This window comes from Dendropsophus ebraccatus, chromosome 7 (genome assembly GCF_027789765.1).
Source record: "Dendropsophus ebraccatus isolate aDenEbr1 chromosome 7, aDenEbr1.pat, whole genome shotgun sequence".
Lineage (NCBI taxonomy): Eukaryota > Metazoa > Chordata > Amphibia > Anura > Hylidae > Dendropsophus > Dendropsophus ebraccatus.
This window is the reverse complement of record NC_091460.1, coordinates 7,347,507-7,364,913: the sequence shown is the minus strand read 5'-3', so window position 1 is coordinate 7,364,913 and position 17,407 is coordinate 7,347,507. Positions and strand designations below refer to the sequence as shown.

General features: G+C 43.2%; 2 protein-coding genes across 2 annotated transcripts in view; both read left to right on the top strand.

Moving 5' to 3' along the window:
- Nucleotides 1-2,599, top strand: part of LOC138796411 (vomeronasal type-2 receptor 26-like) — a 28,549-nt gene extending 25,950 nt beyond the window's left edge. Inside the window, exons 5-6 of the mRNA XM_069976008.1 lie at nt 1,463-1,574; nt 1,692-2,599. Coding sequence (XP_069832109.1) covers nt 1,463-1,574; nt 1,692-2,599 — 1,020 coding nt within the window. The remainder of the gene's footprint in view (nt 1-1,462; nt 1,575-1,691) is intronic.
- Nucleotides 2,600-4,959: 2,360 nt separating this feature from the next.
- On the top strand, nt 4,960-17,000 carry LOC138796410 (vomeronasal type-2 receptor 26-like). The gene is made up of 6 exons (XM_069976006.1): nt 4,960-5,027; nt 6,250-6,414; nt 9,053-9,335; nt 11,537-12,316; nt 13,849-13,918; nt 16,093-17,000. The coding sequence occupies exons 1-6, from the start codon at nt 4,960-4,962 to the stop codon at nt 16,998-17,000; spliced, it is 2,274 nt and encodes a 757-aa protein (XP_069832107.1).
- Nucleotides 17,001-17,407: the final 407 nt, after the last annotated feature.

Genomic DNA, 17,407 nt, shown 5'->3' with positions numbered 1-17,407 from the left:
GAAAAACAGTCTCACCCCCAGTGGGTTAAGTGAGGCAACCTCATTTCACCTTCTGGTTGCCAGACTAGTCTCTGTTGGTAAGAGATGAACTGGGATCCTGGCATGCGGCATCTCCTATCTTTATCTGTAATGAGCCAATTAAAGGCTTAGGCAAAAACTTCATAGGTCTCAGGTCAGCCAATCAGCGGCTGTGTTCCACCTCAGCTACTTATTGTCTCATTGCAGATGAAAGGGTTTAAAATAGAAGGTGCGCATGCAAGGATCCCAGGATTCTGAGATAACCCCCACACACAGCACATTCTGGCCCCTGGGAGGTTAAGTGGGGATGATATGCATCTTTGCTTAAACCCCTGAGGGCCACACTGTAACTTTAAGCCAGATACCCTCCTTGTTGAGCAAGGGGCACCTGGTTAAATACTCTAATGTCCCTTTTAGTTTAATGGGGTATAATTCTCAAGTAAAACTGCTTGACTGCAGTAAAGAACACTTGCTCACTTTAGTACTCGCTTAACATTGTCCAAAGTGTTCTAAGATGTTCTAGAGCAGTCATGTCAAACTCTGGCCCGCGGGCCAAATCTGGCCCATGGTGCCATCATTTTTGGCCCGCCAGGCAATTCAAAGCTTGAATTACATCTGGCCCGACAGGCAATTCAAAGCTTGAATTACATCTGGCCCGCCATGCCTACTATATAAGAGACTGGGGGAAGGCTTGCTACTATATGAGACTATGAGGGAGAACTGGCTACTATATGAGGCTAATAGGAAGGGCTGGCTACTATATAAGAGACTATGGAGGAGGGCTGGCTACTATATAAGAAACTAGGGGGGAGGGCTTGCTACTATATGAGACTTTGGGGGAGGGTTGGCTACTATATGAGACTTTGGGGAGGGCTGGCTACTATTTGAGACTATGGGGGAGGGCTGGCTACTATATAAGAGACTATTGGGGAGGGCAACTATATGGGACAAATTGGGGGCTGGCTACTATTTGGGCACTATTGGCAGGGCTGGCTAATATGTAGGGCAATTTTGGTTGGGTTGGCTACTATTTGGGGTAATATGGGGGAGTTTGGTAATTACTTGGGTCGGGGTTTAATCATATCATTGCAATTTATCATGCCATTTATCATAGTGCACAGTGCTGGGAGACGCATACCATTGACACTGCCAGGAAAACCACATGCTGCTCTGACAGTGCCAGTACCGCTGCATTCACTCTTGAATATTTATCAAGGTTGGCCCACGACTTTGTCCAATGTTTTCAATTTTGGCCCCCTGTGTATTTGAGTTTGACACCCCTGTTCTAGAGTGTTTAAGATAAATAAATATTCAGCATAAATGTGTGATTATGGAAACTTTCTGAGTTTCTAGCAACAGATGATAAGGGTGAAGACGCCCTCTGGAGAACATTTTCCCCTGGGTTGTGATGACGTCACGATTTTGGGGAAAATGCCCTCCCCAGCTGATGGATTGCACCCTCAGCCTATCAGTGACTGCAGTTACTAACTGGCTGAGCGGGCAGTCGATCAACCAGGTCGTGACGTCGGCCCTGCAGGTTATCCTGGAGCCCAGGGGTGAGTTGGGATAGTTTATTTTCCCACCTGCCCCTGATATTTGAAATAATTTTCCAGTTAACAAACTTCTCCTATAAGTTCTCATTAAACCACATTTATTTTTTCTTATAATTATAGACAGTGAATCCTGCTATAAATGTCCTGAAGAAGAATGGCCTGATGAGAAGAAAGAGAAATGTGTCCCCAAAACCTACGAGTTTCTATCTTACGAGAAGGACATTATGGTTCATCTTTTCTTAGTACTGACCTTAGTTTTTTCTGGTATAACATTGTTCACATTAGGAAGCTTCATTTCTTACTGGGACACTCCAATTGTTAAAGCCAATAACCGGACTGTGAGCTTCATCATCCTGGTCTCCATCTTGCTGAGCTTCCTCTCTGTCTTCTTCTTCCTTGGTCGTCCTGTGGACATCACCTGCATGATGAGACAAGTATCATTTGGGATCTTCTTTTCTATTGTTGTCTCTTCTGTTCTGGCCAAGACCATCACAGTCTGTATCGCCTTCAAAGCCACCAAACCAGGCAGTGTCTGGTTGAAGTGGGTCTCACCCAAAGTATCTAATTCTGTGGTCTTGGTTTGTTCTTCTGTACAAGTTCTCATCTGTGTTATTTGGCTGCTGGTGTCTCCTCCATATGTAGAGTTTGACCATCACACTTATCCTGGGAAGATCATCATTCAGTGTAATGAAGGGTCAGATATCTGGTTCTACTCCATGTTGGGGTATCTGGGGTTCCTGGCAGCGGTGAGCTTTGTTCTGGCTTTCATGGTGAGGACATTACCGGACACTTTCAATGAGGCCAAGTACATCACCTTCAGCATGCTGGTGTTCTGCAGTGTCTGGATCGCCATGATCCCGGCTTATCTGAGCACCAGGGGGAAATACATGGTGGCTGTGGAGGTCTTTGCTATACTCACCTCATGTGCCGGCATTCTTGGCTGTATATTTTTCCCTAAAGTGTTTATTCTCCTTCTAAAACCTAACATGAACTCAAAAAACTTTTTTATGAAGAAAAACAAGTCATAATTTGAAAATGAAATTTTTTAGCATGTAACAGATCACATAAAATAATCTTCATATTAGTTTTCTAATTATACTTATCATTTAGAAAAACTTTTGTTTTAAGTTAAAACATTTGCACCAATAATAAACCTATCAGGAAGCTCAGTGTGGTGTCTAACTATCCTTGTTTATTAGTTTTTGAGTAGAGATGAGCGAATTAGCTGAAAATTTGTTTTACGAGGTTCGCAAATTTTGTGTTGGATTCGATAATACCCAAAATTTACCCACAATCAACCCTCCTCTCCTCTCTGTCCCTATATCTCTCAGTTATTCTCTCCCTGCTCTGCTCTAACTGCCTGCTGCCATCCTGTTCTCCACTACACACACAGCTGACTGGCCGCCTCCAGGAAGCCAATCACTTTATATAGAGGGGGGGCATTCAGGGCTGGCATCACAAAGGGGTTTGCAGGTGATTGGACGGCTGCAAAGGATTATGGTTAATCCCATTCTCCCAGACAGTGACAGCATTGTAAGCGAACATGTGTGGCCCCCATGTTTTGCTTCACATACAATATTTCACTCGTTCCAATCCCCCTTTTAGCTCCCCTTGTGTGGCAACCTTTCTCTCTCTCTTTTTTTTAAGTGCGATCAATTTAAGGGTCAATTTTATTTCAAGTATTTCAATTTAATTTATTTTGTTTTTAATTCAATTACAATTTCTATTTTAATTTGATGTAAGTAATTTTTTTTTATTTATTTTGAACATCCACTGAATTGGAAAATGAGTGGCGTAAATAACACTTTCTCCCAGCACAGCAGTGGACATTGGTGGAGCAGTGATGTAACATATATTTTCTCCTAGGACAGCGGTGGACATTCTAAAGCTGAAGCTCTATCAGGGGCAATGGTCCTAGAAGGCTCAAGTGCAGACACCAAAAGGTGGCAGGGGCAGCACTCTGACTCTTTTCGACCATGAGGGGCTTAGCACAGACAGTTAAAGGGGTAGTGCGGCGCTAAAAAATTATTCACAGAATAACACACATTACAAAGTTCTATAACTTTGTAATGTATGTTATGTCTGTGAATCGCCCCCTTCCCCGTGTCCCACCACCCCCACCCGTGTACCCAGAAGTGTGTGGTGCATTATACATTACCTGATCCGTGTTGAGCCCGTCTGCCATCTTGTGCCAAACGTCATCTTCGGACGGCCGAATCGCTGCCGCTGTCCCCCCTCCGCTGCGTCATAACTGTTCTCAGCCGCGATTGGCTGAGCACAGTTATGCTCAGCCAATCGCGATTGAGCTGCTGATGACGCGGCCGCATAACTGTGCTCAGCCAATCGCACAATGTGTGTTATTCTGTGAATAATTTTTTAGCGACGCACTACCCCTTTAAGGGTGGTAACTGTAGCAGGACTTTTCTTTAAAGGGGTTGTCCAATGACATTAACCCTTCTGCACAGCCTTCCCGTAAAGTAATTGCCCCCTCTGCAGATAATCTCCATTTATTAATTGTCCCCTCTGTACAGTATGTCCATATAATAATTGCATCTCATTATAGTAATGGCCTCATCCTGTACAGTGAAAAAATACGACAAAAAAAGCAGCCTGCTCACCTCTCATTTCGCAGCAGATTCTCTCTTTTCCTGGATCTCCGGTCTGCAGCTACTCAGAGAGCTCCGGGTGCAGACAGCATAATACACAGCTGCCTACACCGAGGTTCCTGCCCTCCTGCTCTTATCTCCTTTTCTGGACAGGTAACATCACAGCCCGGCCGTTGAGGTACAGAACGGCCCTTATGACTTCAGGTATAATGCCGCCTGTGGTCACAACAGTTATTGACAGCACGAGGAGCCAATGGTTTCTCATGCTGTCAATCAGGGAGCCCTGTGTAACCATAAGCATGTCATTACACAAGCTTATAATTAAAGAGGGCCGCGCAGCACCCATGGCTGTCCCGGCACTTGCCCAATAGCAATGTGGCATATGTCTTCCCGCAGCATATAGCAGTAAACTCCCTCACCTAAAAAAAAGACAAAAGCCGTCTAGGACATTGAGCTCCTCTATAAAGTTGTCCATGCGTTGATATGGTTTCCACTCTGAGGAGCAGACTAGGAGCCCAACTTTGTGATATGGGGTCCTTTAGCTCTGTCTACTATGTTAAAAGGACATATCTCAAATTATTACTTTAAACACAATATTAGGGACACTATTCACCTCGTATTCTTGCTCAATGGAGCAATATCCATTACTGTCTCCTCAGATGTGAACCCTAAACTTGTCCCCGACCACTGTCCCTGCCTACTTGCCTCAGGCAGCCCTACAGTAGGTGACTGTGGACAACTGGGCGACAGTCCATAACCTGCGCTAATATGATACATGAAACATGGGCAAGACAAACTTACATACAAGAGATAGTAAACAGGCCAGGGTCACAACAAAGCAGACTGCAAGGTAAAACAACAGACTAGTCAGGTAACAGAGCCGAGGTCAGAATAAGCTAAATTCAGGAAACAGAGAGAGAACACAAGAAATGCCGACACACTTTACAAAGAAGACTACTAGCTGGCAACTAACTGGTTAATAGACTGAGGAAGTATATGCAGGTCAGAGGTTCGGTTCATAATGTGATTGGAACAGAGGTCCAGAATCCAGCAAGAGGGAGTAGAGAAACCAGATGTCAATCGCCTAGGAAAAACAGAGATTATTTGTAAAGTGGCCAGAAGGAAGTCAGCAGGAAAGGGACGGGTGTGGCAGATGAAACAATCAGCAAAGATGGAGTAGACCAGTGTTCCCACTGAAGCAAATGAAACACAGGAAAAAAACTCTAATTCAGGGCCAAAAGTGCAGTCTCAGTCATACCTTACGAGGCAGAGACTGTGCCAAGTTCCCAACAGGTATAGTCATGACATACATATATATGGTTATTGTGCCACTCAGAAAATAATAAAGAGTTTTTATAGCATACTGTTTTGTGCTGAACAATACCACAGCCAGAGGAACTGTCAAGAAATGAATGCAGCAGGTGCTGTAGATTTAGAGAACAACAGTATCGGGGTTGGGAACTGGCAGGAGTGTTGTGGGAGGAAAGTAGGCAGGGTGGGAGAGCTGAGGGAAAGCAGTGCATTCTGGTAATTGTAGTACTGAGAAATTGATCAAATGAAAAACAGTGGGAGGCTTACACCCCCCCCCCCCCCAAACAAAAGGAATAATGGATTGTAAGCGATTTAAGAACTGGGGAACACAGGTAAGCAATGTTATCGGCTTCCACCGCATTTCTGTTGTTGTTGTTGTTATTATTATTATTATTATTATTTTACCATTAATCACCCCAAAATATTCTCATATATAAGAATTGCCCACAGCCACACTGTGAAAAATAAAGTCTGAAAAGAGTTAAGTCTTGAACACATTTTCTCCTGATAAATTTACCCAGAAATATAAATATTAAACTTTTATACATTAATTTTTTTCCTGTCGCTTCTGGTTGTTGCACTGCTGTCTGTGAGTCTAAATCTGTCCCCGGCAATGGATATAAGCAGCGGCCGCCTGCCTGCCGTGCCTCTCCTGTGAGGAGCATCTCAGAGCTGTCGCTGAAGGAGACAACCATGAATTCTTCTTCTGGTCTTGGGGCTTTTTATCTCCTTCTATTCTTTTTACCTATAAACTCCCATAGAAGAAATAATCCAGCATGCCGTTTATCAGGACTGGAGCCCTTATATGAATATGAATATTACAAGGACGGAGACGTCATCCTAGCCGGCCTGATCTCCGCTCATTATCATGTTAATAGATGCCATAAGTTTGACCGACTGGAGTTTTTATACATGTTCTGTAGAAGGTAAGGTCTTCACTGATTCCACATAGGAGCTGGACCCTCTCAGTTCATAATTTGCATTTCTTTATGGGGATGAATATCTGGAAATTACCGATTTTCTTGTTGGTACAAACAATAAAATTCAATGTAACAAGTAAAGGAGATCAAGAGCACAAAGATACAAGCATGGGAAACTGATCAGTTTTTTTGGGGGGTTGGGGAGGCCCTTGGGGTTTGGTCCTGTGACATTGGGGTTGCAGGGCCCCCCTTCCCTGCTTGCCCACGCTTTGTGGTGTTTGCGTCCACTGACCGTCACAGTGTCGTTTGGTTAGGGACCTGCACCTGGTACATGAGGCAATATGGTTTAATTAAATTATATACTAACTTCTGATGTTGGTTTTTAATGTAGCTGAACAAGCTTTCGCGTCAACCATGGAAGCGATGTGCAGCCATTTCTGTCCGTTAGGCTTGTGGAACTCGGATCAGTATCACCAGTTGCTTTATTTTACTGATATTAAAAAGGAAGTCCTAGGAAATGGAAAAACGGCAGGCAGTGGGGTGCAGGAACCTAATAAAGTAACTTACCTGTCTTTGTGCCTCCGTAGTGCTGCTCCCGGGTTCCGATAATGGCTGCCAGATGTCAATACCTGCTGGAATCCGGGTACCTCACATACCCCGGCTCTTCCAACACCCAATGTCACAGCCAGGCTGAGCGATTGCCCACTCAGCCAGTCAGAGACTGGGGCGGTGTCCCATCTCAATAACTGATTGGCTGAGTGAGCAATCAATCACCCGAGTACGTAACATTGCCATTGGAAGAACTGCAGGTGCCGGCAGCTATCAACAGGACCCAGAACCGGCGCTACGGAGCACGAGGACAAAGGAGTTTAACAAATATAACATCGGCAAGAGAACGTGAGTGAACCCTACGGAATTTATACTATGCAGATTAATAACGTTGTGTCCTGATTGATCTTAGAACAATTTAGGCTATGTTCACACTATGTATTTTTTTAGACAACTGTTGTTGCCGTAAACTAATGCACTGGCTTGAACTTTAGGGGAACGATGGCCGTCGTTTACACGATATGAGTCCACCTTATCGTGGTGAGGCAGTTTACGCTGTTTGCAAATAGTAACCAAGAGACTCATTATTTTTGTGGGAATTTTTTGGGCAGTTGGGGGGGCTGCTTTTAATTATTTTCATGTCTATGGTGGGTCTGTATCTTGCTGTTGCGGTGAGCTGTTGCATTTTTCTGTGTTTTTGTGTCGTCGTTTACACACCGTATTGAACAACGGCTGTTGTTCGGTACGGCAATGGGAAAAATTGACATGTCCATTATTTTCATCTGCGAACAACGACCTTTGATCAGCTCAGTTTATACAACGTATGGTCGTTCTGACGGCCGTACATTGCATAGAGTTCAATGGCTCAGTGGACTACAGGCTACACCCAAATGTACCCGCAATCCAAACAAAATATGTTCCTGCGGTCAATGTGGTAGTATCGGCCACAGAAACTTGTAAAATACTGGCCGTTGTTTGATACTGCGTTCATCTGTGGATGTTTTCTATTGTATTACTATCCACTGGGGCTGGGTCGGGATTATTTAGCAGGAATTTTAAGTGTTTTCAGTCATTTGGATTGCTCTGCACTCGGCTGTATGCGTCTGCCTGCAGCATTATCTGGTTTGTAGTTACAAATTACAATTTATGAAATAAAATATCATTTTTTGTGCAGCCTCTTTATTGCTTTTTTCCTTCCTTTCAAGATAATAATAAATATGGAGCAGGGATAAAAGTCAGGCTCATAGGAAGCTAACTTAAAGGGGTTATCCAGTGCTACAAAAACATGGCCACTTTACCCCCCTTCTCTTGTCTCCAGTTCAGGTGCGGTTTGCAATTAAGCTCCATTTACTTCAATAGAACTGAGTTTGAAACCCCACCCAATCTAGAGACAAGAGAGGAGGGAAAAGTGGTCATGTTTTTGTAGCGCTGGATAACCCCTTTAATGGGCCAAATCTGACTAGTTTATCTGCATCTATTAAGACACATACGGCCCTACCCTTTTGACAGTTAAAAGGAACCCCACACACACACACACACACACACACACCTTCCTCCATCTTCCCGCAGTACCTTATAGGTGCTGACTGCTGAGCAAGGCTTTTTGATGGTGTGCCTGGTAGTCTGACACCGGGGACAACTATTTTTTTTTTATTCCCACTCCTGGAGCCCGGTAGGTAGCTGCTGCCCCCTAGACCAGCCTTGTGAATCTGACGAATTCCGATTCGCAGTGAATCGAGCGTTAGGGTGTGTTCACACATACAGGATCTGCAGCTGCTTCTGCTGCAGATCTGCTGCGGATATTGTACATGTGAATGCATCCTTAATTCACCTAATTGCGATTCCCAAATTCGCCAGATTTGCTTCGCAAATTCGCAAACATGGTGGCGGCAATAGCGACCACACATGTTAGCTTATACTTATACAGTTATGTACATTACGCAGTTGCATACATCACGAGATAAACATTCGCATGTTTGAAAATGATTGTTACAACCATTACATTTGCTTTTCTTTACCTCCCACTCTGTTACCTTATCTATAGTTCTTGTGTTTTTAGATTTTTTTTAAGTATTTTATATCGACAATATTTCAGGGTTGATATCGGGAAATATAGAAGCATCTTGTCCTTCATCTTTGCTGTGGATGAGATTAATAAGGATCCCGACCTTCTGCCCAATATCACTCTGGGGTATCATATAGTGGACACGTTTGGAGACCCATTGAAAACCTCACACGCTGTGTTCAACATCCTGTCCGGAAGATACAAAAAAGTTCCGAACTACCACAATGTCAATCACGGTGAGGTGGCTGCGTTTGTGGTGGATTCTTACACTCACACCATGCTTCCTGTACTGGACCTATACATGTACACCCAGGTAAGTGCCATTGGAGGCCAATTAGTACACACAAAGAGTGTGCACCACCACACATTCTGCTTTCTTTTTGACATTTAGGGCCATTCTGAGGAGTAAGCAAAACAACTCAACACTCGGATAAGCTGTGCTTCCCTAACAGCTGATAACACTCCCTAAGGATTCCCTGGAGCACGGTTTATCATCCATAGTGCAGACCATCATGTGAAGGAAACTTGTATCACTCTAACAACCTTATATTGTCATATGACCTGGAAACTCTATATACCACATCATAACATAACTTATGGATAAAAGAAACCTATTCCAGCAGTCCAATAAAATCCGGTATTTATTGTGTTAATTCCATAAAATCGTTACATACAAAAACCGTAGAAAAATGTTAGACGCGTTTCGGCCCACTCTGAGCCTTGATCGCAGCTTATGCTGTAATAAATACCGGATTTTATTGGACTGCTGGAATACGTTTCTTTTATCCATCCTGAAATGCCTGATCACCCAGAGGTGAGGTCCTTTGCACTCCTATTCCGGGAAAGAGAATAGCCAGCTATATTGCAGCAAGTGAAGCATATACGGAGTAGCAGCGGAAAAAACTTTTGCTATACCATAACTTAGGTTAGGTAAACATGAAAAATGGTTCAGTTTAGTGAAGGTTTGTGTCTGACCAATATCAGTAAATATGTTTAACTTTATTAACCGTTCATCATAGGAAAAACAATGGTTTATCTTAAAGGGGTAGTTCACCCCAAAAAAATTCTTTCAGATAAACTGGTGCAAGAGATTTGTAGTTTACTTTTATTAAAAAATCGCAAGTATTCCAGTGCTTATCAGCTACTGTATGTCATGCAGGAAGTGGAATTTGTAAAGACTGGAGTTGTGGATACACTGTACCACCTCTAGCGTTGGCGTAAGGAGCGGAGTCTAAGGGACTGCTGGTCTTCACCAGCGCCCACCGTGGAATGGACTTGCTCGGTAAGCAACCCCAGATCGCTATCCCTGGCATGGCTTGCAAGCAGCAGCAGGCAATGTGCAGCTGGAGATATGTAGGCAGGCAGGCTGGGACATGGCAGGATACACAGCTGGAACCACAGGCAGAAGGAACACAACAGGACTCACGGCTGGAACCACAGGCAGCATGACTTACAGGATGGAACCATGGGCAGGAATCATGGACAGAAACCACGGGCAGAACTCCAAATGTCTTCATAGTCAGTAGACAGCGTAGAGATCACATGGGACTGCTGGTGGAGGAGGAGAAATGGGCTTCCTCGAGAAACGGTTAAAGATCACCAGTTTTAGAAGAGAGAGGTGGAAGGCGTTCAGATTTTGCTTGGTGGGAGGCAAACTGAGTTTATAGGCTACCTGATTGTTGCCTCTTGTAGCTTGGGATCTTTAGGTGTACATACTTGGCGTACAGCCAGACTTTGTCACTGGAAGGGAACCTTACCGTAGGTCTCCCTTTTTTGTCTGCCTGAGACTTAATCCAACCAGTGGCAAGCCTCAAGGATTGGGATGTCTGTGCAAAATCCCTAACAGTTAGTTCACGGCAGGAGGATGCTTGCAGAGACAATGGAGGATGAGGGTATTGACCGTAGAAAATCAAAAAAGGTTACTTGCCAGTGGAACCCGAATCCAGATGGTTATAGGAGAACTAAGCCCGGGGAAGTAGACTAGACCAGTTGTCTTGGCAGGCTGAAACAAAATGATGGAGATAATTTCCCAGGACCTGGTTGACTCTCAACGGTCTCAGAATGGTATGCAGAGGAAAAGTTGGCCTTGATATTCTTTTCCGCAGGACGAAAGCGAGTGATGAAGTTGAATCTGGAAAAGAAGAGTGACCACCTGACTTGCCTGGGACTGAGTCACTGAGCAGTCTGTAGATATAGGCGATTTTTATGGTCCAAGAAAATGGTGATCGGATGATTTGTGTGCAGCGTTGTAGGCAACGCCCCAACTTGAAGTGCCACTGATTCTGTCTGGTACAATGGAGATAGACAATGGTCTGGCAAGTTGGACCACCAGTAGTTGCCACTTCTGGATCAGGGACGCATCAACGAAACTACCTGCAGAGCCAGAATTAGTTTCAAATAGTTTCAAAAAAGTTTATTATCGCTTGAACCTGATCTTGGAATATGGCAAAGTAAACTTTTAATAAAAACCTTGCTAAAACTGTCTCTATATCTTATACTGATCTCTATCTGCAGCTAAAATGTGGAGTTGGTGACTTCATCTCGAATGACAAAGACTTATACCCAACCTCATATAAGCTTTCTCCCGATGACCGGACACGATTTATGGCTGTTGTTAAGTTTCTGCAATACGTTGGATGTAATTGGGTCGGACTCATCACAACAAGTGAGGAGAATAATGAAATGGAAGCAAGAGAGTTGAGTAAACTGATGGCCGAGCATGAGATCTGCACCGAGTATATTATTAATGTTGGGCAGGAAGAGAAAGCAATGAAGCAAATGTCTGAGATTCATAAATCCACTGCAAGAGTTCTGGTGATCTGTGGACCATATTCGGCAAAGTATAATTTATTTATTAGAAAATGTAAAGAGTTTATTGAAAATGTCACCCTAATCTTTCATGAGACGTGGGTTAATATAATCGGAGAATCCTTCTTAAGAGCTACCAACTGCAGTTTAGTTTTTAAAGTGAAAAAAAGAACAATAGCAAAGGTTACGGAAGCTCTTCATCTTGTGAACCCATCGACCCGTCCAAATGATCCCCTGCTGGAAGAGATCTGGTTCCATTTATTTCATTGTCTGACTAAAGAGCAAGGGAGAAATATCTTTTACCAGTGGTACTATGGCTATCCTGGAGTCAACTGCACCGAGACTTATTACATCTCCCCAACACAATATGAAAATAAAGATACAAACTTGTACTATGCATATATATCTGTGTATATCCTGGCCCAGGCCTTACACATGATGAAGGTAACTGGTAATAAACCAAATCCATGCCACGTACAACACAAGGTGAGGAATAAAACATATTTGTATGGATTTTATATACAGGCTAAGGCTGTGTTCACACACAGTATTTTTGCTCAGTATTTGGTCATTATTTTAACCAAAACCAGGAGTGGATTAAAAACACAGAAAGGCTATGTTTACACACTGTTTAAATTGAGTGGATGGCCGCCATATAATGGCAAATAAAGACCGTTATGTCAAAACACCAGCTCTTGTTTCAAAACAACGGACATTTGCAATTATTATTTGCCATCCACTCACTCAACAGCATGTGAACATAGCCTTTTTTGTGTTTTTAATCCACTCCTGGTTTTGGTTAAAAAATACTGACCAAAATACTGAGCAAAAATACTGTGTGGGAACATAGCCTCAGGGTTGGTTCACACAATGTTGTTAAAGTAAACTTAAAGTTAAATGCATTATTGTGATCAAGATAACCCTGGCTACTACTCATGTTAAGCCTGGCTACATCTGTATATGTGCATGAACAAGCATTGGCCACATTGACATGAATGGTCCATACATAAGTTACTCAGTGAATGACTATGTTCTGGCTAGTCCCAAACCTATACATTTAATGTCTCAGACTTAAAAGCGTGGTGTGATGACCTTTAGAGCCTGAGTCAATACAGATATAGGATCAGGAAACAACCCAAGCATAGTCACAAGTTGACAAAGTTTGGGCCACTAAAGGAGTTGTCCAGGTAAAATAAAAAAAAGGAATGACAGGACAGCAGGATGTGGTATAAAAAAAATTACATTGTTGTGTTATACATACAAGTTTCAAATCCTCTCAACCTCTGTGCTCTTGCTTCTAGTGCTCTGCTGGTTGCTGTGACATCATCTCACCACAGGAAACACCCGCTCAGCCAAACTCTTATCGATGCCATGTTTTTTGTTTGTTTGTTATTAATAAGAAAAAACCACAAGGGTCGCCCCTTTCATTATAGTTAGCCAGGTACAAGCCAAGCAGCAGCAACCTAGTAGTACCATGATGGGAAAGGCCATTTATTTTGGCCTCTCCCAGCCTAGTAGTGCCAGCCTATCACCACCTCACTTCCAAACATTTAAGATGGTCCAGCCCACTGGTATCTGCCTTTTTTTTTTAGTAACCTTGCTGCCAGTGGGTACCGGGGTAAAAAGGGTATGTGCCAAAATCTGGTGCTCCTTCTGCCTTGGAAACCCTTTGGCGTTAAGTGTTAATAGGTAAGAAGCTGTTGGATGACCGTCTCCAGGGGCATAAAGCATCAATAGCTTACTGTTACTGTGGTGAGGATTCACCAGTAATATTTAAAGTGCACGGCTCTACACAAACTTAGTAAAGCTTTGTACTGAAATATACCGTGCCCCACATGGACAGAGCGCTGAGTATGCTGCAAGTTATGGCTGACAATCCACATGAGGAGTTGGGATCAGACTTAACATTCGTAGATATAAACCTTGTCATGGCTGATGTGTAACTTCCATAATAATATTTACCCTCTGTGGGTGATAACACTTTGTGGGGCTTTATGCTAACTATTGCTGTTTTGCAGTTGCACAAGTACGTGAAATACGTCCATTACACCGATCCCGATGGAAGGCATATCTATTTCGATGACAAGGGTAACATACCCTATGAGTGGTGCCTAGTAAACTGGATTATGCTTACCAACGAGGAACCCATTTGTTACAGAGAGAGGCCCATAGCTGTCTTTCGATGGTCATCCCAAGGGAAACTTCAGGTCCTTCAAAAAAATGCTATCGTATGGAAAAATGACCAAGTAAGAGACCACTCTTCAGAAGTTCCACAATGAATATTAAGTTTCTATTGCATGCACAATATGGGGGGAATTTATTACATTGTCTCATACACTTTTCCTAATTGAAATTCTGAATTCTTGAAGGAAACATACACAATGTTGCAGATAACCCATCCATATCAGTTTCTGTACATAGTTGCACCAATGTTGTAATGCGTTAGTAGCTGTTACTGTGGAAGGTGGACCTTCTACCCTCTTACTCAACTTCAACCTTATGTTATGTTGTAATGCACTGTTAAAATGTGTTGAGATATGCTGCAAAGTGTTGAAATTGTATTGGGTGTACAAATTGTATAGGATCTGTTGTAAATTAATGAAACTAGGGATGGTGTCCCTGGAGGAGGAGGAAGTTCCAGTCAAGAAGAGTCTTTATGGTGCCCTGCATCTCACTTGGTGGTGAATGGGGGTCCATATAACCATTAGTTTTTGCTGCCTTGGGGCTGTGTGTATGTCAGTGAGCCCTGTTATAAGACTAGGCAGAGGTCTGGCCTGGATATCCACTCAGGGCCGCCATCAGAAATTTCGGGGCCCCATATAGACTATATGCCCCCCTTCCTGATTACCAAAATCAAATTATCTAAAAAAATTTGTCTGACGAGAGGGAAAAAACAATTTTCTGGCTGGATGTGGGGGAACATAAAAAAAAAGTTATAGTCACCTGTCCCAGTGCCTGTGCAGAGCCGCATCCCACTCCTGGACCCTGCAGGTTGTCTTCTGAGCTCCCCTCCGGCTATGTCATGACCTGGCTGATGGATGCCCCGTTCAGTCAGTCAGTAACTGGGGTGGGACACTGATTGGCTGAGCGGGCAAAATATCACCTGTCTGTGATTCGAACTCGAGTTGTGACGTACCCGGGATCTGGGAGCAGATGACAGCGGGCAGGGTCCAGGAGCTCTGTAATGGGGTCGGTAAGTCTTTTTTTCCCGCCCCCCACCGAAATTCCCCTTAAAATAAAAAAGAGCATGCCACTTAAAGTAAACCTCAACTTTTATTCAACTTCTTACCTGTTGGAAGTTGAGATCAGTGGGGGTGCAACTGCTGAGGCCACTGCTGTTTTTGTGTATCACATCATCCTCGCTCACAAGTGTATAACTACTAACGCTCTAAAAGTGGCTGGTGTTAAAATTTTCTAACTGCTCGTCATGTTTCTTTTAATTTATATTTAACATTTCTTTTTTTAAACAAAGCCGCAGTCTCGGTGTAATGACCATTGTTCTCCAGGATACAGGAAAGCTCCTAATGGAGGATATCACATCTGCTGCTATAACTGTGCCCCGTGTACTGAGGGAATGTTCTCCAATATAACAGGTAAAATTATATCAGTTCCTCTATCAGGACGTACAATAATGTCCTAGTTTCCTATGCGCAACATCAAAACAGATGGTGACCCAGAGCCATGCCAGACTACTCAGAAATGCAAAACCCCTTCTAGAACACTGTCCACATTCCCCTGTGCTTGATCTGAGTGTAAAGAACTCCCAGCGCTGGTGTAGATGCAAATTTAGGCTTTAATTCAAATGTGTTGCCTTTCGAGGCCACGATCCCTGGGGAAATGCATCTACACCAGTTCTGGAAGCTCTTTACATTCAGATCAAGCACAGGGGAATGTGGCCGGTGTTCCAGAAGGAGTTTTGCTTCAAATAAATTCCACCAATTTCTTCCCTATATTGCTACTGTGACTGACCCTGAGGATCCATCCTGGAGAATCAGAAGGTGGTAGGCAGCATTCCCCGTTGATCTAGAGCCCATATAAGAGTCGTGCCTAATTGTGTACGATGCGTGCTTGCGCATTACAATTTACACAAACTTTTTTAGGATTGCCTTAACCAATTTGGGGCTGCTCTCAGTTGTTAATTCAGTATTTCAGATTGTTGTGTTTTCTGTATTTCCTAACATTTATTCGGCAATTTCTATATAGTGATACATAAATAATGTATGCTGAGTTCTCATAGAAGACACATTTTCTTATAATTATAGACAGTAAATCCTGCCATAAATGTCCTGAAGAAGAATGGCCCGATGCAAAAAAAGTGAGATGCGTCCCTAAAACCTACGAGTTTCTATCTTACGAGAAGGACATTATGGTTCATATTTTCTTAGCACTGACTTTAGTTTTTTCGGCTATAACATTGTTCACATTAAGAAGTTTCATTTATTACCGGGACACTCCAATTGTTAGAGCCAATAACCGGACTGTGAGCTTCATCCTCCTAGTCTCCATCTTGCTGAGCTTCCTCTGTGTCTTCTTCTTCCTTGGTCGTCCTGTGGACATCACCTGCATGATGAGACAAGTATCATTTGGGATCTTCTTTTCTGTTGGTGTCTCTTCTGTTCTGGCCAAGACCATCACAGTCTGTATCGCCTTCAAAGCCACCAAACCGGGCAGTGTCTGGTTGAAGTGGGTCTCCTTCAAAGTATCCAATGCCGTGGTCTGGATTTGTTCTTCTGTACAAGTTCTCATCTGTGTTATTTGGCTGCTGGTGTCTCCGCCATATGTAGAGTTTGACCATCACACTTATCCTGGGAAGATCATCATTCAGTGTAATGAAGGGTCAGATATCTGGTTCTACTCCATGTTGGGGTATCTGGGGTTCCTGGCAGCGGTGAGCTTTGTTCTGGCTTTCATGGTGAGGACATTACCGGACACTTTCAATGAGGCCAAGTACATCACCTTCAGCATGCTGGTGTTCTGCAGTGTCTGGATTGCCATGATCCCGGCTTATCTGAGCACCACAGGGAAATACATGGTGGCTGTGGAGGTCTTTGCTATACTCACCTCATGTGCCGGTATACTTGGTTGTATATTTTTCCCTAAAGTGTATATTCTGCATTTAAAACCTAATTTAAACTCAAGAAAGATTATAATGGAGAAACACAAACTTTAATAGATTACATGGTGCTTCTCGGTCATATACAATGTAAAATGATATAAGAAAATGTAAAATCAAAAGGATTTCAGATTTACAAAATGGCCTTCTACTTTTCAAATTTTTTCACTTAACAACAACAACAACGCTAAGTTATAATATTACTACATCTAGTTACAAGAGGGTTACAATAGATACCAGAGTCCATTGGCCATTGGGCTTAAAACGACTCTGTACCCACAATCTGACCCCCCCAAACTGCTTGTACCATCAGATAGCTGCTTTTAATCCATGATCTGTCCTGCAGATGATGCAGTTATTGTCATAAAAAACAACTTTTAAACTTGCAGCCCCGTGGCCAACGCCCAGGGCTTAGATTGCGTATGCATTAGGCTGACACATCCTCTCTGTCCCTCCTCCCCGCC

Bases quoted from the DNA above. Each gene is read 5' to 3' on its own strand.
- LOC138796410 (XM_069976006.1), top strand. From the start codon at position 4,960: ATGGGCAAGACAAACTTACATACAAGAGATAGTAAACAGGCCAGGGTC. The intron at 6,415-9,052 runs GTAAGGTCTTCA...ACAATATTTCAG, and splicing joins TTATACATGTTCTGTAGAAG to GGTTGATATCGGGAAATATA. The intron at 13,919-16,092 runs GTAACATACCCT...TTATAATTATAG, and splicing joins TATCTATTTCGATGACAAGG to ACAGTAAATCCTGCCATAAA.